Here is a 22,292-nt window from a genome sequence, read left to right as displayed (position 1 = left end):
GAAGGTTTTCTTTGGTCTGCACCTCTGGATCCAGGTGAGGTAAGTGTTTAAGTAAAGAAGGGCCGTGTCAGAAATAAGGATATAGATTAAGAGAAGTGACTTTGCAAGACCTTGTTTTCAACAGAGTTAGTAACCAATGTATCCACATCAGGGCCAAGTGCAGTAAGGTGTGCCTTGGACAGTTCTATCAGGACCAAGGGGAAGTAACCCTGCTCAAAGCACATTCCTGGCCTCTGTTGAAACTTCAGGGTTGCAGTAGCTTTGTGCAGCTCCTCTAGATCTTCCCTGCAAGAGGAACATGCAGCATTAGAACCAGTGGCCCCACGCCCAAAAGCCTATATGCCGGAGCATAATGTCTTCCAACCATAGAACAACAGCTCCCTTTTTACATCTCCTCCCTCCTCTATGGAGGCAGGACTTGTGTAAATAACATTTAATGTGGTAATCTACAATTTACCAACATGACCCGGGTAATGTGTTTGTGAATCTTTCTGGCAGTATCTGGAGATCTTAAAAAGCCCGGAAATAATTATCTGCATTTTGTGGATTATGAAACTGAGCCACAGAGCAATTAAGTGATTTTTCCAAGGTCACACTAATGGTCAGAGGCAGAGCAGGCAAATTAACCAGTCTCCGGATTCCCAATCTGGCATTCTAGCCACTGTACTACACCGTCTCCCTGAACACAAGGAAAGAAGGAAAGGAAAATCCCAGGTGATGGCTGCCAGATGGCTGCACATGTCTGAAATCTTGTTGCAAATCCAGGGGAAGTTCCTGTCCCAAAAAGAAATGTCATCATCTTCAGCTCCAGGTAGTGAAAGGTGAATTAGCATGCATCTCTTCATGCATGCAAAATGAACAAATTACATGAGAAAATTTCCAGTATCCATCTAGCTCGTTATGATGAGAGGAATGCTCAGTGACTTCAGACACTTACGGTCTCATCTCAAGTGAGCCTAATCACCAACCATTCCCAGTGATTTCTAGATTGTACCTGTTTTGGGGGAATATAGCAGCATAGGGCTGTATTTATGCCAGCATAACCTGAAAGTGTGGCCTACAGCAATGGAAAGTGTTTTTTCATCACCAAAAGAACACCATCTCCCTGTATGATGGTAGGCAGCTAGATCAAAAGAAGCATTCTTCTGTCTTTCTAACTGTGTTTAAACAGAATATAAGGTCAGCATAGCTACAGAACTCACATGGATTTTTTACACCCACTAGCACCAGTGCTACATTACCTTAATTTTTAAGTACAGACAAGACTTTAGTCAATAAGATTGTAGAGGTGCTCAGCAACAGGCTCAGTTCCTTAAAGAATAAATTATTCTGTCAATTTCAGTGCCCAAAGTGATCCATTTGGGTTAGGAAATGGAAATTTATTTTGAAACGCAACCTACAGTTTTACACTTACTGGCGACTCTGAAAGACTCTTTTGTATCCAGAGTTACATAAAGTGTTTTTATGCTTCTTGGTTGTTTATATACAGGCTGTGCAAATCTCCAGATGGTTCAGACTCTGAATCCCAGCTCTAGTGGTTCCAAAGAAACAGGCATTTGAATGTGACAGTTTTGTACTCTGCCCAAGTGCCAACCTCTGCATGGTTGCATGATTACCAGTCTGCCTACATATTACATGTAGCGTACTCTGACCTGAAAACTACACACACACGTCAAAATTTCTTGTCACTGCTGCTAGAAAACAAATGACCGGATTTGATTCTATCAAACTTGACAAGATACATAGAATACCATAGAAGCAGGATTTTTCTACAAAAACATGCCCTACTACAGTAAACTCTCACATCCAGCAGCCCCCGGACCAGGAGGTTGCCAAATATTCAAATATTCTGGATAACAGAAAGGAATACCTATCAGTGCATAACACTAAAGAAAAACAAGATTAGATATTAAGAAACAAACAAAAATCTATGCAGAGTACTTTATTTACCAATAAATTACACTGTAAATTTATACTGTATTTTCTGTATTTATTTGTATTTAAGTTCACTATACTGTACTTAGGAAACACATAACTAACATTTACATATGGTTAAAATGCTGGTTATTTGAGAGTTCTGGATAATAGCATGCTGAATATGAAAGAGTTTACTATCTATCAGGACATTGAAGTCAAACTTGTTTCTGAAATTGGAAAGGTGTGCTTATGTGCACTGAGGTCTGTAAACAAAAGCACCCTGTTGAAGATAAGTAAGGTTGTTAAGTCAGAGCAAATTTGGGCCATTTGTTTTAAAATCCTTATTTTGTATATTTCTGAGATAGCTTAAGAATGAATTTTTTTTTCAATTTGTCTGTTTTCTAAACTGCTTCACTCTGAACTCTCTTGGCAGATATATTAAGCTTGAGTTGGCTGACTCACTGAGGTAATACCTCTAAGGGTTAATACAGTATAAGCCTCATGTCCTCATTTCTACATCTTTTTTAGAACTTTGCCGTTTGTATAATAACTTATTAAACAGATAATTCATTTTGAGAGGTTTTCACACTAGCACATTGTAACCACAAGTTCATTTAGCTGGTCCCAAGCTAATATGCAACTAACTAGACCAAATTCCACAAAACTGAGCACTGTGACATATGAAACACACTCCATGAACATTACTTTGCTGGGTCTAGCTACTATAACAAGTCAGGGAGGAGAAGTCAGACTTCCTCCCACTCTTTCAGCCTTTGCTCGTCCTGCAGGAAACATTTGTATAATTATCCCCTTTCTGGCTGCACCACAGATAAAATTAGGACTAGCACAGTGCCCTAACTGAACTTTTTTTAATCATAGACTCTCCTGCAATATCAGAAAAAGTATAAGATCCTATTTGCAAGTTAACAGTCCTACTTTTAAAACTAATGTATGACTATTGCCATTCTTGAAATATATGTCATAACCAAGTTTCAGCTGAAGGATAAAACTGCTTGTTTGATACAGTAGGGTTTAAGTGTAAGCTACCATACCATCTTTACTCTGTTGCGATGAATCAAAAGAAATATGTCACAATCTGGAATTAAGAGAAATGGCCAACTTTTTGTGGGTTTGTACTTCTCCAGGTTATTGGGTCAATGCCACACCAAAGCAATGCACCATGAATATTTCATATATATATATATATATGATAGTAGCAGTTCTTCAGGATAAGCGTGGTCAGCTTGCTTTCCCAGTTTGGAATCAAATTTAAGTATGGCTGTGAATTATTGCTTCAGATGGTTTCTGAGCTCACTTTTGCCTTGAGACTGTACTGATGACAAAGGGTCTAGCTAGCCATAGCTGTGTGCTACTAAGTATTTATCTGTGGTATTTATATCGCCTTGGTATTTATCAGCTGACTGTACTATCTTCCCTCCCTACATGAACCCCATTAATCCTCATCATAGTCTCTAAAGACCTTGGCCACACTCCAGTGTAAGTATAAAAGACAGAGATTAGTAATGTTTACTGTCTATTGGCCAAAAACTACGGAACCAACAAATAAACTGCAATGACTGGAAACGCCACAGCATACTGAATATTGCTGATTCTAAAATGTCTATAACTAGACTGAAGTCATGGGTTCAAAGCTGCATCTGTAATCCAACACCTGATTGATTATACCAACACTTCCCACTGTTATGTTCTTGTACTCTGGGAATGTTTTTAGCCCTAACATTCTGCTTGGGGCTGAGCTAGGAGCCCAGCTTGCCCTCACAGAAATGACCAACCAGGAGAAATGTGTTCATAAAGATGCTCCGCTTTCTTATACCTTGCTGGAGTTAGGCAGCAGTTAACTGGAGTCAGCACATGCTACTCCTTTAAACAATAGGGACTTCTGTGTTCCCAGTGGAATTTTTCCTGCTTTTGATATATGCAGCCATACTGCCTAAGATACAATCACTTGAGTGCTACAACCCCTCTTCCTTCCCTGTCTCCCCATAAGGCTGTGACTGCAAAAGCCAAAGTCCATAATGGACATTACATCAGGAAAATATGTCCATGTCCCAAAGCTCTTATGTCTTTGTCTGGCATTTTATAACTGCATGCGCAAGATTCCCCAGACACGCTGCTGTGGGTTTCTTTCAGGATGGCTCAGTTTCTCACGTGGTAATAGAGTGGCATAAACTATGAATCGTATGATTCAGAGGGTGTCCCTGTAAACATGATCTGATGAGTTGTTGAAGAAATGGGGTTCTGATAGTTGGGCAAATTCTAACAGTGCTGTGACTGTATAACATTTCTGCTGCTTATGTCCCTGCAATAAATCCTCTATCCACCGATCTCTTTTTGTTCTCCCTTTTGGTAATATCAGTGTTACATTTTAGAGAGAATTAAGAAAGATTGCTAAAGAACAATTCAAAGTGAGCCCATGGTGGTTCTGTGCGTGCTGCTTTTATAACGCTTCCTGCATGTTCATGCAGAGACAAGAAGAAACACAAAACAAAAAAGCAGTCATGTAGCACTTTAAAGATGAACAAAGTAATTTATTAGGCGATCAGCTTTTGTGGGGCAGACTCTGGAATTAGTAGTGAAAATGAACTGGCACAATGAATATATAACACAGAGATAGAAAACAAACCAAAGAAAAAAAAAAAAGAAATGAAAACTGACAAATCAGCTGGTGGGAGGGGCAAAGAGGGAGGGAGGAAATTACTTACTGCAAATGTCTATTAAGCTAAGTGACTTGCCTGCGATCACTACAAATATGAAGAAGAAAAAAAACAGAATGACAGACATTGTTCTAGCTGCATAACTGATGTTAGTAGTTGTTTCAGGCTTGTGTGTGTGTGTGTGTGTGTGTGTGTGTGTGTGTCTGTCTGTCTGTCTGTCTGTCTGTCTGTCTGTCTGTCAGTAGGTCTCTCCAAAAAGATTACAGAAGCATAGTCCAGTCTGCATGGACATTCATGGTATTTTCTGTAGAACAGAAATTTGCTCTACTATTCTGGTTCTTCACTGTTTTGTAGGGGCCTGTATGCGGGTTACTACTGTCTGCTGCAAAGTTGGCTTCATTTCAGTGAAGCAATTTGTGAAGTACTTTGAACTCCTTTGGCTGAAACTCAGCACAGTGGTGTTCAGTAGTACTTGAATCTTGAGTTGAGTCTCTGCACAATGAGAACATTACCCCTTTGTGATGAAACCACTATGTAAAATATTATCCTTTATTATTTCAGTTCTTCATTTTATTTTCTTTCCCAATTAAATCTAAGCAACTAATTCAGAGTTAATAATGCATTATTAGCCTCTTTTTCTGCTCATGAATTGTCCATGAGCACCTTACCATTTTTTCAAATTAATTCTTTATTCCAAGTCACTCACCAAATAGTTTCTGTGGCTAATGTTTGGTCAGTACACAGTATAAAGCAGTACCTAATCAAAGCTGCATTGTTTACACTGGACTGGATGCATAAATCTACATGCTGTTAATTCTGTATCCTGGCTGGATGAATATGTATCTTAGAATCAGGCCCTCCAGTGAAATTTCTTATGTTTATGAGAGCAAAATTCACTTTCCATAAATATTACTAAATTGCTGTTTCAACAACCATTCCTGCCAGGAAACTCTTTCACAAGAATAGTTGCAGGAATGCACACAAAAGGTGAGTAAACTCAGAATCAGCAGCCTATCTTTTTTTTTCAATTTGAGTGAAGATTGACAAAAACGTTTGGTGTACTCCAGCCCTCCCTCTATTATAGTAGGCAATATATGCCTGTGTCACCATCTCTAAAGACACATAGCACAACTATGCTACAATCAAATGTAACCATTCTGTCCCCAAAGGTTGACAGCTCGGTGTTGATATTAATCTGTGGTTTTATTTGACCTCACGTATACAGGCCTATCTACAGGCTATCCAATTGTTAATGTCTATGTATGTCTGCTCGTAAAATGTTTTTTTTTAATCTGCTCTTGGAATCCAACATCTAAACCCAATGAGATTTGGCAAGCATACTAGTAATTTTTCAGTAAAAACCCAACTTATTGGAGTTAACATATGCTTTCAATTTTTAAGATTATTTAATAATGTTTTCATTTCTAATTAGGAAAAATATCTGGTTTTGGGTGTTTCAGTCTCTTGGGAGCTGACAGTTTTTGGTTTTGCCAATTGCCAACTCATTAAGAAGTTCCACTCTCTGTGTTGTCTGCTTTTCAGGCTTTGAATGAATTTGGATACAAATCTAACCAGTGACTGATGGCTTGTAGAACACTAACTTAAATCAAACCACTAATCCACATTAAAAGAACATTCAAGTTTAGACTAACAAGAGCAGAGAAATTCTAAATAAAAACTGCCCCCTCTCTATTGTAGTAGACAATATACTTAATACACAGGTGGCATTTACCTATAAAGTTATATTTACCAATATTATTTAAATACATATTTTACCTACAGTGCTGGGGTAAGAGGTAAAGATACATTCATTTATTTATTTGCTAATTAGTGACTACCATCACAAACTAGGTAATTTGCTTTTCTCACAAAAAATGCAAAAATAAAATTAAACTCTCTTGGGCGCATTTTGAATCAGCTGAGCTATTAAATCATGGAAATCAGGGGGTTACAATGGAAAACCAATTACTCTTTAGAACAGCAGCCCTGCTGGCGCCGGTAAAATAAAACTCCAAGAGAAACAGAAAACCTGGAAGTCTGGTTCTAGTACGCTATAAGTTGGTTTCAAGGAATTTCACTCATGGACTTGCATTATCTGGCTTGGCTTTACAACAGTAAACTCAATGGTGGATTCTTTTCCCGCGGCTTCTTTAATATGACGCATATTGTATCAGATGGGTGGGTAGCTGTGTTAGTCTGTATCTTCACAAAAAAACAGGCAGTCCTGTAGCATCTTAAAGACTAGGAATTTTACTTATTAGGTAATGAAATGCCATGTGACCCACTTCATCAGATTTGGAGCAGATAATAAGAATCTAGAGTTTGGGTAGTGGGGGTGGAAGAAGGAGGAGGAAAAAAGGGTGTGTTTGTCACCTGTCAGATAGGAGTGGTAGAAGAAGTAAAATAAGTCAAGTTGGATATAAACCAGCTATAAATGTTCAGTGTCTGTAAACCTCACTCCCAGAGTACCTCTAGTTAGGCACAGAGACCATTCAAATCCTGGCCTTTAATCTTTCTAGGCCTTATTTCACTGGGTGGTGGGGAGGAGGGTTATTGTGAAACTGTGAGACTCAGCTCATTAAGATTAACAAAGTGTGTTGGGATTTTTGGATGGAAGGTGCTATTGCAGGGCAAATACTATTTCTTATTCCCAGCACTTGTGCAACGCGTAAAGCCATCTGGACATTTGAGAGGAGGTGCTGGCAGCTCCCATCTTGGGATGGTTCTTTCTGAGGTGCCAGAAACTGTGGCCTCTTGTAAAAAATATGCTTTTTATAACAAAAGTTTTGGGATTTTATTGTGACAGAACCACTGACTCCAGGAACGGCTGTCTCACGGCATGGTGGCTGCAGGGATGAGACAAACCCCCTCTTACCCTAGAGAGCAACTTTCCACATTGAAAACACTGCCTCATTTTCATTACAAAACCCCAAACTAGCTCGTCTTGTGATTATGGAAAATAACAAGCCAGTCTTTAGTTGAATAATCTGGGTGCCATTTGTGGCTTCCCATCAAAGCTGAGTGAAATCCATCACTTTGCACAGTTTCCATGTGACACTCAGAGAAAGATGGCAAAACCAACTACCTTTCACTAGGCATCTGGGATTAGCAACCAGAATTCAAAGTGAAACTCAGGAGGTCAAATTCAGCTCTCCTACAACTCAACTGGAGTAAACAGATTTACACCTGAGTGAATTTAGGGCAGGGAGTCTGAGCCAGCATGGACTGAAACCAAATCCCCATTACCTGAAACCACCAAATTTCACACAACTCTATTCATACCTGATACATTCAGCTTATTTCTCTTTCTTCGGTCACTAGTTCTGAACTGAACAGCTCCCTAAAGAGAGCACCAGTAGAGGGCACTCCTTCCCATAAGCTTCTTCATCAGTGATACTCCAGTCCTAGCTTATGAAACAAAAGTTAATTATAGTGGAAGGAGGTAGGTATGCTTTTAATTAAACAGATAATATATTGCTGCATTAGATTGTGCAACATGTCTGTGTTTCTGTTCTTCCAGGAAGACCTACTGATGCCAAACTGAAACAGACTTTCCCAGACTCTCCTTTCATTTCCCAGATACTTTGTGTCCCATCCATTTGCCCTGGAGTCCAAGCGTCCAGTCAGATTTACAGACATTCCACACAGTTTCAAGGTCTGTTTCCTTGGCTGAGTTCCAAGTTTGCTTCAGGGACCTAGTGTACAATGGTGTACTTTTTGAGTCTGACACTAACAAAGATGCTGGATTACTTGACCTCACAAGATAACTTTGTTCCAGACTCTAGACATGGAGACAGCTTGCAGAAATACAAGGCTGCAGATCTGTCTTGTTCCATACCCACCTTCTCCCCCTTTTACTCTTCATGCCCCTGCATACTTGAGTTTTGTAATCATACACACTGTCCTGGTTCACCTTCAAATTCCTCCTTAAAGTCCTCTTAATCTGTGAATATTTACAACTTTGCCTTTCTCACATCACATCAGTCATGTCTCTGTGCTTTTGTATGAGGACAAGCATGATCATGTAAATAGGAGGGTAAAAAATAAGGAAACTTCCTTCTGTGTGAATTGAGCAATGCACTTAACTTTTCTGTGCCTTGGTTTCCCCATCTGTATTATGGGAGTGAGAAAAGTCATTGCGAAGGATGTTTTTCAAACTTATTTCAGTCATGTTTACAAAGCACTTGGAGATCCTCCAGTAGAAAGTACTGTAGAAGTGCCACTGAAATCTGAGTTGGATTATAAACTCCAAGGGGTTAGAACCTTGTTTTTCTGCATGTTTTGAAAAGTACCATACTAGCATATAGGTGATCTATAAATAATAATACAGGTTGAACCTCTCTAGTCCAGCACTCTCAGGACCTGACCGGTGCCTAATGGAGAATTCGCTGGACCATGGGAGGTCAATATCATCTTGCAGCATAACCAACATTTTCACTGAATACTTGACTTTTGGAAAACATTTAGGGGTAAATTAGAGCTAAATCACAGCAGAGAACACTGAGAGCCAAGACTGATGGCTGTGAATAAACTCTATGGGACTGCAGAAAACTTGGCCACACTCATGATAAGTAGTCGCCTGGCTAACTAAAATCATACCTGATTACAGATGATGGTGGAAGAGACAGTGCCAGACTAGAGACATTCAACCTGTAATAGTAATAATAATAATAATAACAATAATAATCTAGCCCAACATTTGTAAAAGTGACTAGTGATTGTCAGTGTCTCCGTTTTGAGAGCTTAGCCTGACACACTTTAAAGGAGCTGGATTTTAAGAAAATGCTGAACACCTTTCTCCTGAAAATCAGTCCACAGTAAGGAGTCTCACATTAGACCCCTCGAGTTAACAGTCATGTTTGAAAATCTTGGCTCTTTTCATAAGTCATCATTGTTCCCAGAACTGTATAGCAAGAGTTACCAGAGTGCCTGTGAATGATCCTACAACACAGGAATTAAAGCATCGGTGCCTCCCACCAGAAATACCTATTTGACTGAAGAGAGCAAGGAGGGGTGACTTCGCCTTTTTTTTTTGCTTTAGTTGAGAAAAGTAGAGGACAAGGTAACCAGTGGGTGTGATTAGTGCACCTGGTTAGAACTGTGCATGCTGTGGGTGGTCTGCAGGTAGAAATTCTGAGAATTTGTGGTAAGCTGAGTTATTTACTGTTGTACCAAGAAACGAGGGCTGTGATCCTACAGGCGTTGCTATCCGAGGCTAACTGGACAATGTATACATTCCTGATGGTCTGCATTAAGTCACTCACATAAACAGTCATTAGACACTTTGCTGCCCTGGGCAATATCCTGTTCTCCCTGTGTGGTAGACACGGCCCTGCTGAGCAGATAGCAGAATCAGGTGAATTCACTTTAATTTCAGGTGCGTGTATTGAACTTTAGTTAAAAAATAAACAACATACAAGTATGTATAAAAGAAACTCCCTCAAGAAACAGGTTGGTATGCTTTAGATGATTACAGGGACCTTATACTTAGAGCCCTGTGTAGGTACAAAATTGGGATCCAAATCCAGGATCTGCAAAAATGCTCCTTGGATATCCATATCCACAGATGTGGATACCTGCAGCTGTAAAGCTGATATCCACAAATTTGCAGGATTCTAGATACACATTTTGTACCCACAGTGATAGCTGCAAAAATGAACTGGGGATACCTGCATCCATGTCTGCAGATGCGGACACCCACGGATATAAAGCAGATATGTGCAGATTTGCGGGACTCTGTTTATACTGCCTAAAACAATTAGTCTCAGAGGGGTAGCCGCGTTAGTCTGTAGCTGCACACATAACAGTCCTGTAGCACCTTAAAGACTTAAGACGTTTAACAGGTTATGAGTTTTTGTGGGTAAACCCCACTTCTTCAGTCTTACCCATGAAAGCTCATGACCTAATAAGTGTGTTAGTCTCTAACGTGCCACAGGACTGCTTGTTATCTGTAGAACAATTAGATACATTTTAAGGAACCTTAAGCATTACTTTTCTCATAGCATCCAACACGCAAATGCCAAATATCATTTTAAAACTTCTGTTGAAGGCTAGGAACACTGTTGCATTGTGCAGATTTCACAGGGCAGGCCAGCATTTTTCAAATTGGGGGTCCTGATTCAAAAGAGAATTGGGAGGAGGTCACAAGTTTCTTTTAGAACATCCAGCTCTGAAGGCAGAACCCTGCCAGCAGCATCACAGAAGTAAGGTTGGCAGTACCACACATGCCACCCTTACTTCTCCGCTGCTGCCTTCAGAGTTTGGTGGCTGGAGTGCTGGCTGCTGACTAAGGACCCAGCTTTGCAGGCAGCAGTGCAGAAGAAGTAAGGGTGGCAACATGTTACTTCTTTGTCACTGCTGCCGGGCCAGCTAGCAGCTGCCATTCTCTGGCTGCCCAGCTCTGAAGGCAATGCCACCATGAGCAGCAGAGCAGAAATAAGGGTAGCAGTACCACAATCCCCTCCCTGCCCTTCAGTACCTGACAACCCACCCACTGGGTGTTAATGTCTCCACATTAGACTCTGACAATGGGCCACATCCCCCTGTATGATCTGACTTGTTTTTTCCTCTTTTGATAAAATATCTGTTAGTCTATAAGGTGCCACAGGACTTCTTTTTGTTCTGTTTCATAGCTGTAACTCCAGAAAAATACAATCCCTGTGACTAGGGCCCTACCAAATTCATGGTCCATTTTGGTCAATTTAATGGTCATATGATCTTAAAAATACTAAATTTCATTATTTCATCTATTTAAATCTAAAATTTCATGGTGTTGTAATTGTACAGTTCTAATCCAAAAAGGAGTTGTGGGTGGGTTGCGAGGTACTTAAAGGCCGGGGGGATTGCACAGTTTCCTCCAAAGCAATTAGAAAAGTGACAGGCAGATTAGAATTTTTTCATCTGAATCAGGCCCTGTCTACAGTAAGAAAATTTACACTGGTGTTACCACAGTAATGTAATTAATGTAATTAAAGTAACAACAGTAATATTGTTACAGCATTGAAAACCTCTAATATAGAAGGGCTGTAATGGAGCAAATCATAGTGTAATCTGGTGAGAGGCCAAAGTAAATTGCCCTGGGTAAGCCAAGCTGTGTGCAGTGGGTAAAGTCAGGCAAAGAGATAATACACCCAAAATTAAACAACTTAGGGGCAGAATAGGACATGCAGTTAAGAATCTTGACTTTGAGTAATGAGCTGTAACCAGCAGGGCCGATAGCCTCGCTGGTCCTCTGGGCAAGGCGAGGCAGGGAGAGTGGGCAGGGCCTTAGGCAGAAGGAATGAAGTTGGGGCAGCTAGCCCTCAAAGCCATGTGGACCACGGTGTGGCCCCTCCATTGCTGCCTGTAGTGTGCCATACAGTACTCCAGCAGTTGGTAGCTCTGAGACATTTTGTATGGCTGAGGCCCTGGGTAACTGTCCCTCCACCCCCATTGATGGCCTGGCAGTAATTATTGGGCATATGGCATCTCATAAGTGACTGATCTTGTTTTATTAACTTATACTTTTTCTAATTTTTACAATTTTTTCAGGGTCTCTCCCCAACTTTTATATATATATGTACACATTTTAAAGCCATTTTAAATCAATTTAAAACTGTCTGTGCATTTAATGGGCTTCTAGATCCCATTCTTTCCCATTCATTTTCATCTGCACACTAAGACTCTTAGCCCAAAAATGTTGTAGATATTTGAAGTAAAATTTTCAAAAGTACCTAAAAGCGACTTATAAGCCTAAATGCCATTTTCAAAAGTTATTTAGGCAGCTGGGGAACCTGTGGATCATTGTAAGTCTTATATCAGGTAGTGCTTTTGAAAATTTCACCATTAACTGAAATATGTCCCTGCACTAGATTTTGGACATAACATTGATAAAACACTCTATATAGTAATACACTGTCCCTGCAAAGTCAACATCAGTGCAATGGGTCTATAATATAGTTTAAGCTTCAAATCTTAATCTCTCTGTGAGCCACATCCTGTTTTCGGTTAACTGATCTCATGTGGGGGAAATTTACCAGAGGAAATATCTCAAGTTTGGAAAGTACCAAAAACTTATCTTTAGTTTCTTTGTGTAATTCAGTGCCTTTTAAGATAAAGGTGTTATATATTTTACAGAACTATGAAGGTGAAAGAGAGTGAATAAGCTCACTTTAACAAGCAGTGGAGACATACAGTATTATCATCACACTGAGTTTTTTGTCTCCCTCATTCAGAAACTGAAATTGACACAGCTGTCTTAGTGTCTCCCCTCAGAAATCTTTAATTCTATTTCTTTGCACTCCCACTTAAAAATGGCCATACTCAGACATATTTTTAAATGTTTTCTTGTAAATGAAATTCATCCCCTGGCTGGGAATGTCTGTGCCATATTTCATCCAATAATAATTTTACGGTCCGAGTTCTAAAACTTTGAAAGGAGAGGTTTATAATGGAAACTGACTGATCTTTACCACTAACATTCAAACCAATTGAATTCTAGTTGTGCCAGGGTTTCCATATAAATCTTTAACTTTGTTAGCATACATAGCATACGATATGTGATGCTGTCTATCCTGCACTCAGAAAACAGAACTTCTAGGAATAAGCTTGCACAGCATCAAAGCAAGAATTATGGATGGCAGGGTGTTAGGGTCCAATCCTACAAATGTAACTCACCTGAATTTCAAGTAGCCCTTAATTTTTAAGGCCATTGGTTTAAACATTAACCTTACCAAAACTTATATCATATGGCCACTTTCATATTTTCACTCCTAAGTATCTTATTAAAGTTAGAAGCCTGATTTCTCAAAGGTATTAAAGTTATTAATTATTAAAAGTGATTAATATTAATACATAGCTTGTATGTAGCATCTTTCAGCCACAGCTCTCAACCTGATTTACCCACACAGAAGCTATCACAGCAGCTGTATTAGACTCATAGAACTGGAAGGAACCTTGATAGGTCAAATTCAGTCCTCTGCAATCCAGAAGCACTGACCCTCAATCTACTCTCTAATTAAAACACTACACTGTGTGATGTTTACATTTACCTCGCTCTATAATCCCAATGCCATTGTCCTCATTTTTGCTTTTTTTAAATTGTTAATTATGTTCATATATAACAGGGACCAAATTCTGCTCCTGAAAATCTACTGACTCCAGTAACATAGTATGAGTGTAACTAAGAGAGTAATTTGATCTGAAAATGAGATTTTTAATAAACAAAGTTAAAGAGTTGGGAACATAAATATGGGAAACCTCTTGTAATAACTGCTTGATCTCCTAAAAGAATTTGACCATTCTCTCTGAAAATACCAGCTATCGCAAAATGCTAGATATTCATCTCCAAATTTCATGAGTAGATTAGCTGACAGATATAATTTGAAAACAGTCTTCAGCCATGAAACAAAATGAGCTAAAATGTTTCCTGTTACAAAGAACATAGCTTGAGACAGTAAAGAAAGCTGAACAGCTGCCCACCTGCTATGTTACCTAAAGAGACCCTGTCCATTTCATAGCAGGTTTTCAATCTGTGTTCAATACTTTCTGTTGTTTTTAGCTGACCCTTCAGAAGCCTAAAACTAAAATTTATGCTTCTAACAATATCATCCAAACATCTCCTGATCTACTTTTCTTAAAACAATCCCGGTTGCTACAGGCAGAGTAACGCAAACGTTAACAGCAGCAGTGCTTTCTAGTGCACAATACAGTAAAATCTCAATTTAACGGGCCCTGATTTGATGGACTTTGGAAATAACAGATGCACTCTACCAGTCCCTCCCCAGTGAATGCTGCCACTGGGGCTGGAGGGGCCACCAGAGTGGCTGGGGCCCCAGGAGCTGCAGTGCTAGGGATGCCAAGAGCCACAGGAGGTGGAACAAGCCAGGCTGGGATGTAGCTCCTCTTCCCGTAATTGGAGGAGGGGCAGAGGACAAAAGTGAGTGATGGGCTGGGGAGGACAGTGCATTAGCATACAGTATAGCCATTTGGATTTAAAGGACTTTTGGCATTAAGGGACACCCGCTCCCCCATTAGTCCATTAAATTGAGGGTTTACTGTACTCACAGTAGTGGGTATCTGCAAAAATGGTGTTTTCGTTTGTTCCTGCACACCACTAACGCAGATCTAGCAGAGAATAAATACTGTAAGTCCTACATAAACAGTGGCTACCTTTTAATAGTTCTCTCCAACTGTGCTTGAAACATATCTCCCAGGTTGATGACAAATATTATTTTTCCTGTATTATGTGACATTGTCTATTTAAGACAGGGAGGTGGGAATTTAACGGATTTTTGGGAATGTTTTCTCTTGCCTGTGCCCCAGATGTGATAGAACACTTGAAAAAAAGAAAAAACAAAGCAGTCAAGTAGCACTTTAAAGACTAACGAAATAATTTATTAGGTGAGTTTTCGTGAGACAGACCTACTTCTTCAGACAAAAGCCATACCAGAACAGTATGCAAATGAGCTCCTTTGTATATTGGACAGACTTCAAACTCTCTTAGACAAAAAGTTAATGGACAGAAGACAGACATAAAAACACTCCTGATCCACAAACCAGTCAGCCAGCATTTTAATGGAGTGGGCTAGTCTGTTAATGACTTAAAAGTTTGTGTCTTACTGTAGAGGAATTTTCACAACACTCTTGAAAGAGAGGCTGCTGAACTCTCTTTTATATTCAAATTCGACACATTAACACATGGTTTGAACCGGGATGGGAATTTTCTGGGTCATTACAGGGGCTCGTTTGCATACTTGGCTAAGTCTAATTCTTGACCCCTCCCCAGCTCTGCCCCTCTACTCTCTGATTTGCTCACCTTGATCATTGTTTTTCTGATTTGTCCACCTTGATTACTATTTTTGGTTCTCTGTGCCTTAAATCTTGAGTCTGTTCTGGTATGGCTATGGCCTGAAGAAGTGGGTCTGTCCCACGAAAGCTCACCTAATAAATTATTTTGTTAGTCTTTAAAGTGCTACTTGACTGTTTTTTGTTTTGACAGTATATAGACTAGCATGGCTTCCTCTCTGTTACTACTGAAAAAAAGAACATTACTATTTTGTACAGGCAACCAAAAAGCTGAGTCACCCAACAGCCATGTGAGTGGAGCTGATGAATGTTCCTGAGCTCTTCATAACATATGAATATAGCTATTTATCACAGAAGAGAAGTGGGAGGCGGGAGACAGGAAGTTCAAGATCTGACCTAAATGTTTCTTTCAGCTTTTCTATAACGCTGTATGGAAAATACAGGCAGAATTAAAGAAGTAATTTTGGGCAGGATTGGGCTAGATTGACCATTAATATGATGCAATATTTGCACCTGTAACTTTCTCTATAAGGTTCCAGTCCTGCTAAGTATGAAATGTCCTGAATTCCCACTTTGACTCTTCCGTCAGCTTGTCCTCAGGAAAAAAAAAAAAAGAGAACCTTTCTTATGAAGAATCCTGCCAAGATGTGTGGTCCAAATGAAATTACTGAAAAACATATGTGGATTCTAGTGCAGCACAAACTGAAAGAGAGTCACAAACAGGATGCTGTTGCAAAAAAGGCTAATGTTCTTGTAGAGTATGTTAAAAGGCATGTCATATGTAAAACCCAGCAGGTAATTGTACTGCTCAACTTGGCACTGGAACACCTCAGCTGGAGTAATGCCCAGTTCTGGGTGCTACTCTTTAGGAAAGATGAGGACAAGCTGGAGAGACTGCAGGGAAGAGGAACAAAAATGATTAAAGATTTAGAAAACCAGATCTGTGATGAAAGATAAAGGAAAAAGAAATGGACATGTTTAGTACTGAGAAAAGAAGATTGAGGGAGGACATGATAGTCTCCAAATATTTTCAGGGCTGTTATAAGGGGATTAGTGATTATTTGTTCTCCATTACTGCTGCAGGTGGGACAAGAAAAAATGGGCTTAATATATATGCAAGGAAGATTTAGGCTAAATGTTAGGAAAAGCTTTCTATCCTTAAGTTTTTTGTAGTGTTATAACCCTGTTGGTCTAAGGATACTAGAGAGACAAGGTGGGTGAGGTAATGTATTTTATCAGATAACTCAGTGAAGTGCTGGAACAGGCTTCCAAAGGAGGTTGTGAAATTCTCCTCATGGGAGGATTTTAAGAACAAATTAGATGAACACCTGCTAGGAACGGTGTCGGTCAAAGGTGTCCAGCAGGAATTCAAAACTCGCCACACTTGTTGTTGTCATGTTTCCACATTCACCACATTATATTATACAAAAGTTTATTAAATATTAGAAAAATAAATACCTTCGGGCCTTTGAATTTACATGAAACTGTGAGATGACATAATAATCACAGACACAATTACAGCAACATGACGGCTGTGTCTACACAGGCACAAATCTGTGAAATAGCCATATTTCGAAGATTACTAATAAGGCGCGGAAATGAATTTTCGGTGGCTCATTAGCATTAGGATGCTTCCGGCCATGGCGCAGCTACATGGGGGACCTTTTTGAAAGGACCCGCATCTTTCGAAATCCCCTTATTCCAATCAGTGAGCGGGATAAGGGGATTTGGAAAGGTGCAGGGTCCTTTTGAAAAGGACACCCGTGTAGCCATGCCACGCCTCACGCTTTTGAAAGCGGTGCTTTCGAAGTGCCACGGTGGGAAGTGTCCTAATGCTAATGAGGTGCTGAATATTCAATTCAGCGCCTCATTAGTAATCTGCGAAATGGCCATTAGCATGGCTATTTCGAAGAATTGTGCCCGTGTGGACACACCTGACTTGTTGCAGCAAAGAAAGGCTAACTACAGGAAGACTTTGAACCCCACATCGCCTGTAACAACCAACCCTGGGGTGGCAGGGAGTGGCATGGCTCCAGCTGTTCCCTGCGAGTAGAGCACAGACAGTGGTGCTGGCCCTGTGCGATAGAGGGCGTGATACCAACCCCCTGTCTTTGCCACACTCTACGGTTCTCCCTTTCAGTCCAGGCGATGTCTGTATCCACAGGGGTTCTCTGCTGGCTGGCAGGCTGCCTGCCACTTTGTGCCTGTACTAATCGTCTTGAGCACATGTGACAAATTCAAAGAATTACTTCTTATGAGTTAGATATGCATGCATTTGCTACAACGCTGTGTCCTGTTCACGACATGGGGCGAATAGCCAACATATGGGACGCTGTGGGTGTAGGTGTACTTGATGCTGCCACAGTGCAGGGAGCTGGACTTCTCAGGGCCCCTTCCAGCTTGACATCTTAATGAAAACAAACTCTCCTCCCCCATCAAGCAAACAAACAAACAAACACCCCAGGTTTTGTTGATTTTTGTCATAAAATGCAACAGCTAGCAAAATATCACACAGCTCTTATTAATATGGAGTTTTATAAGAAATTTTTTAAAAAGCCCCACAAACTGAAATGTGGCTGTGTAAATAGTAACAGAGAGGCAGCCCTGTTAGTCTATATGATAACAATACAAACCAGCAGTCATGTAGCACTTTAAAGACTAACAAATCACCTAATAAATTATTTTCTTGAGTCTTTAAAGTGCTGCATGACTGCTGGTTTGTTTTGTCACCTATGAATCTCCATGTGAAAGATCTAAAAGAGCAGTTGACTAATGTTGACAGTCTTTGTAGTGAAGGGATCCTGGCCAAATTTTTCAAACATCAAAGTTTAAAGTGAGGTTCTTGTGTTCTGTTTTAGGGATCTAAGAGCGGGGGGGGGGGGGGCGGTTCTCCTGTGAGAGCCCTCCAGGTGCTACTGGGATTCCCTCTGTGTCAGCTGCTGAATTCCCCCACAAACCCTGGGGATCCCCTGTGAGCTTCCCCAACACCCCCCCATGGGCAACTCCTGGGAGGTTCACCCCCTACTGCCAGCCACACACTGGGGATTCCCCTGTCCCACTTTGGGGATCCCCCTGAGACTAGCTCTCCCTCAGCCCCCCACACTGGGGACCCCTGTGAGCTTGCCCCCAAGTGCCCCACACTGGTGATCCGTCTAAGCCCCTCCAAGCCCCCCCTCCACTGGGAACCCCTCTGAGCTCCCCTCAAGTCCTCCGCACTGGGGATCCCTCTGAGCTCCCCCCGCGGGAGCCCGTGACGCCCCCGCCCCCAGCCGGGGACTTCGGCCTTTGCTTTGGTTTCTCTTTGAGGCTGAACGAGCCGGCCCAGGCCTCTCGCTGCCGCAGGGAAGCGTCGCCAGCGGCGGCCGGCGGACCAGGCCAGACCCGGCCAGAGAGAGCTGCGCGCCGGGCCGGGCTCAGGTAAGGCGGGCGGCAGGGAACGGCTGGGCTTGGGCGAGCGGGCCGGGCCGGGCCCAGGGACGCCGCACGCCGCGCCTTCCCCACGGGCCCGGGAGCTCAGCACCGCCTTCCCCGGGGCCCCGCACGCCCATCCCCCTTCCCCGCTGCGGCCGCCCGGCCCCGGCCCCGGCCCCTTCCCGCTGCTGCCCAAAGTACTGAGAGAGACAGTGAGGGGAGGGGTCGGGGTCGTTCGCAGCCCGGGCCTGGGCGGGGGCGGGGTTGGTGGCCGGTGTGTCCGGGATCTGATGATCCCACCTGGCCTTAACGCTCCCCCGCCCCGGCGGCGCTGCCCGGAACGACGTGTCCTCTGGAGGGTCGCTGCCGCCCTTGCGCTACACTCACTGGAGGGGTTTCCAGGCCCGCTGACCGGAATCCTCCTCCTCCTCCAGCCGCGTCGAGGCAGAGCCCAGTGCAGGGCACGGAGCGCCCAGGCTGGTTCCCTTCCCCGGTCTTAGGTGGCGCGTTCGTTACGTGAGACCCCGGGGGAGGGAATCCAGCGGAGGCGTTTGCCAGCCGTGCAGCTGGTAGCCGGCAAAGGCAAGTCACTGATGCGCTGCTCTGCGAGAGCTGAGCTGAGCTGCCCGGCTTCCTTAGTGCTACGTTACAGAGACACCTTGGCAGAGTTAAACACACCTGAATGCCCCCTGCAGATTCCCTGGCCGCTCTGCGCCTTCTCCGCAGTTTCTGTCTCTCTTCTTTTATTTCTCCAGCGGTTTGTTGTCTTTTCATCTTCAGATCTTAACAAAGTAGCTTGTTGAGGGTAAGGCCTGTTAGAGTCTTCCTCCTTCTCTTAGTTTTTTAATATTAGTCTTTCATAATATAATGTTTATGGATACAGCATGTATGCAAGGCACCCCACAAAAACAAACAGTGTAATCTTATAGCTGTGTACACCAGCAAGAGTCCCACAGACTTTCTTCTCAGGATCTTACAGAATAGCTAATGTGGGGTCCTGATCATCACAGCAAATGTGCAGAGTAGCTGGAAGATGGTCTTATAACTGTACAAGTATCGGAGGGGTAGCCGTGTTAGTCTGGATCTGTAACAGCAACGAAGGGTCCTGTGGCACCTTATAGACTAACACAAACATGCTCAAAACTTTTGTTAGTCTGTAAGGTGCCACAGGACCCTTCGTTGCTGTTACAACTGTACCGTGTATTATATTCTTCTAGGTTCCTGGCTGATTAAAACCTGTGTGAGTTTTTTAGAGCAGGCAAAAATTCACCAAAAAAATTACCCTCAGGTAACTACATGAACAGTGATTCTGTTTTCCAGATTCTTAGTTAATGATTTTGATTAATGTCATGATTGGTACGAAGATGGAGACTTAGGTGTTAGTGCTGTCATGAGAGAAATGTGATTCATAAAGATACAATTATGAACTATACTTGTTCAGGTTTTATATGTAATAAAACCTGAATTTTGAGAAGTTCTTGAGTTCTCTGAGACAGTGTTGGCCTGATGATCAGAGTGTCCATTAACTACAGGGAGAGCTGGAGGTGCTCAGCAAATCAGGCCCTATGTGTCTAGTGACCAGAGCATGACATTAGTTGTTTGTGGACTTGTTTTTTCCTGGCTTTGCCTCTATCTTTTTCTATGACTGTGGGAAGGTCACTGCACCTCTCTATTCTGGAGTTTCCACATCTGTAAAATGTAATAATGGATAAGCGTTGGGTGAAATAGGAACTAGAGTTCTGAGACTGGGGATTTACTCAATAGGAAATAATTCTGCCTTATGGTATTCACCAATAGTATTATAGTTCTAAAAAGAACAGTAATATTTACTTTGCCCTGAACACAAACCTGAAAACTATCCAAAGGCCGTCCCGCTCCCCAGCTTCCCCTTGATTATAATGTATCTGCTTTCATATTGTGATTCAGGGGAATTTTAAATTGTACAGTAATTTCCTGCTGGTACCTAGTCAAACCCCTCCATGACACTTAGTCATGCATGTGAGCTACAGATTTAATTAAACAGATCTCTAGATTACTACACAGGTTTGAAGTTGCCTTGCGGATTTTGATGCTCAATGTATTCTTTCATGTCTAAGACAGCGGGTGTCTGCTTGTTTCAGCAGTAAGTGTGTTGCACATCTTTCACAGCGGTTTACTTCAGATGGCTGAGAAGGCAACCAAAGCACCTCCGGATGGCCCCAGCTCATGTCCAGATGAAAATGAATTTCCCTTCGGTTATCCCACCAGCATCTGTGAGACAGTGCCGGATCACAAATACCTCTGCAGCAGCTGTAATAATGTCTTGAAGAGAGCCCAGCAAACACTGTGCGGGCATAGATACTGTTCAGCTTGTCTGTCATGGATTGTACGGTAAGTTCTTTCTACAGGGGATCACATGATAAGGTATCGCTACTAAGTAAACAAATTTCAAGTGGCAGGTTCTGGAGGTGCAACCCTAATAGGATGAGCTGTTGTGATAATGTACTAAGTAGCGAAAAAGTGCTAAAGTATGAAAATACCTGGGATGTTGGATAGTAGTAGTTATATCATCCATATATATTTTGTCACATTTATATCACTTTCAGGGTATATGTCTGTAGACTTGGAGCTGGTCTAATTGAATTCCTAGGTTCTTTACCATTTGTAAAGTGGTCTGCAATCCTTGGAAGAAAGGTGCTATGGAATCTTAAAATGTTGCTATTTTAGAAGAATTAGAAAGTTTATGATGTAAAATTTGGGTTATAGTCCCAGTGAAGAACCAACCTGCTGAACAATCCCAGTTTTCTTGCTTGGAGGTAGATGCATATTGTTCTTACTTGGTTAGCTGCTTCTCCCATCTCCTTTTTAAATATATATCCTAATTAAACTGTAACAAAAAGCTAAGTCAGTCAACCAGCTAGCCACATGTGTCTGGGAGGTCAAAGCACTACACTACAGTGGTATTTTACACAGAATGCATTTGACTTACTGAACTAAATTTAGCTAGATCTCACTGGTGTAAATCCAGAGTAACTCTACTTCAGTGAATGGAGTCACTTTGGACTTGTGCTCCTCAAACTAAGAGCAGAATTTGCCCGATTGCATATATCATCTCATGACAACCTTGTAATCATGCAACTGAGTCTGAAACAAGAAAACCTGTTAGAAGTTGAACCTCTCTAATCCAGCATCCTTGGGAGCTGACCACTGCCAAACCAGAGAATTTGCTGGACCATGGGAGGTCACTATTGTCTAGCAACATCACCAACACTTCCACTGCTTGCTGGGCTCTTAGAAGATACTTAGGGGCAAATTACAGTTCAGTAACACAGAACACTGAGATCCAGGACTGGTGGCTGTAAACAAACTTTATGGGACTGCGGGAACCTGGCCACACCCATGATAGAAGGGCATCCAGCTAACTAAAATCCTGCCAGACAACAGATGTTGCTGGACCAGAGAGTGCTGGAGAAGTGAGTTTCAACCTGTAGTACAATCAAAGCAATATTGTTGTACTCTTCATCT

General features: G+C 41.8%; 1 protein-coding gene and 1 long non-coding RNA gene across 2 annotated transcripts in view; one reads left to right on the top strand and one right to left on the bottom strand.

Moving 5' to 3' along the window:
* Positions 1-230: 230 nt before the first annotated feature.
* LOC142023925 (uncharacterized) lies at positions 231-19,264 on the bottom strand. The gene is made up of 3 exons (XR_012648340.1): positions 19,176-19,264; positions 7,875-8,000; positions 231-285 (listed from the first exon to the last, which is right to left on the bottom strand). It is a non-coding gene; the product is annotated as an uncharacterized LOC142023925 (long non-coding RNA).
* The window catches only part of TRAF1 (TNF receptor associated factor 1), a 40,633-nt gene continuing 37,008 nt past the window's right edge, over positions 18,668-22,292 (top strand). Inside the window, exons 1-2 of the mRNA XM_075015374.1 lie at positions 18,668-18,794; positions 20,937-21,158. Coding sequence (XP_074871475.1) covers positions 20,950-21,158 — 209 coding nt within the window. The 5' untranslated portion in view covers positions 18,668-18,794; positions 20,937-20,949. The remainder of the gene's footprint in view (positions 18,795-20,936; positions 21,159-22,292) is intronic.

Source organism: Carettochelys insculpta, chromosome 21, assembly GCF_033958435.1.
Source record: "Carettochelys insculpta isolate YL-2023 chromosome 21, ASM3395843v1, whole genome shotgun sequence".
Lineage (NCBI taxonomy): Eukaryota > Metazoa > Chordata > Testudines > Carettochelyidae > Carettochelys > Carettochelys insculpta.
The sequence above is the reverse complement of the archived record's forward strand: the minus strand, read 5'-3'. Positions and strand labels throughout refer to the sequence as shown.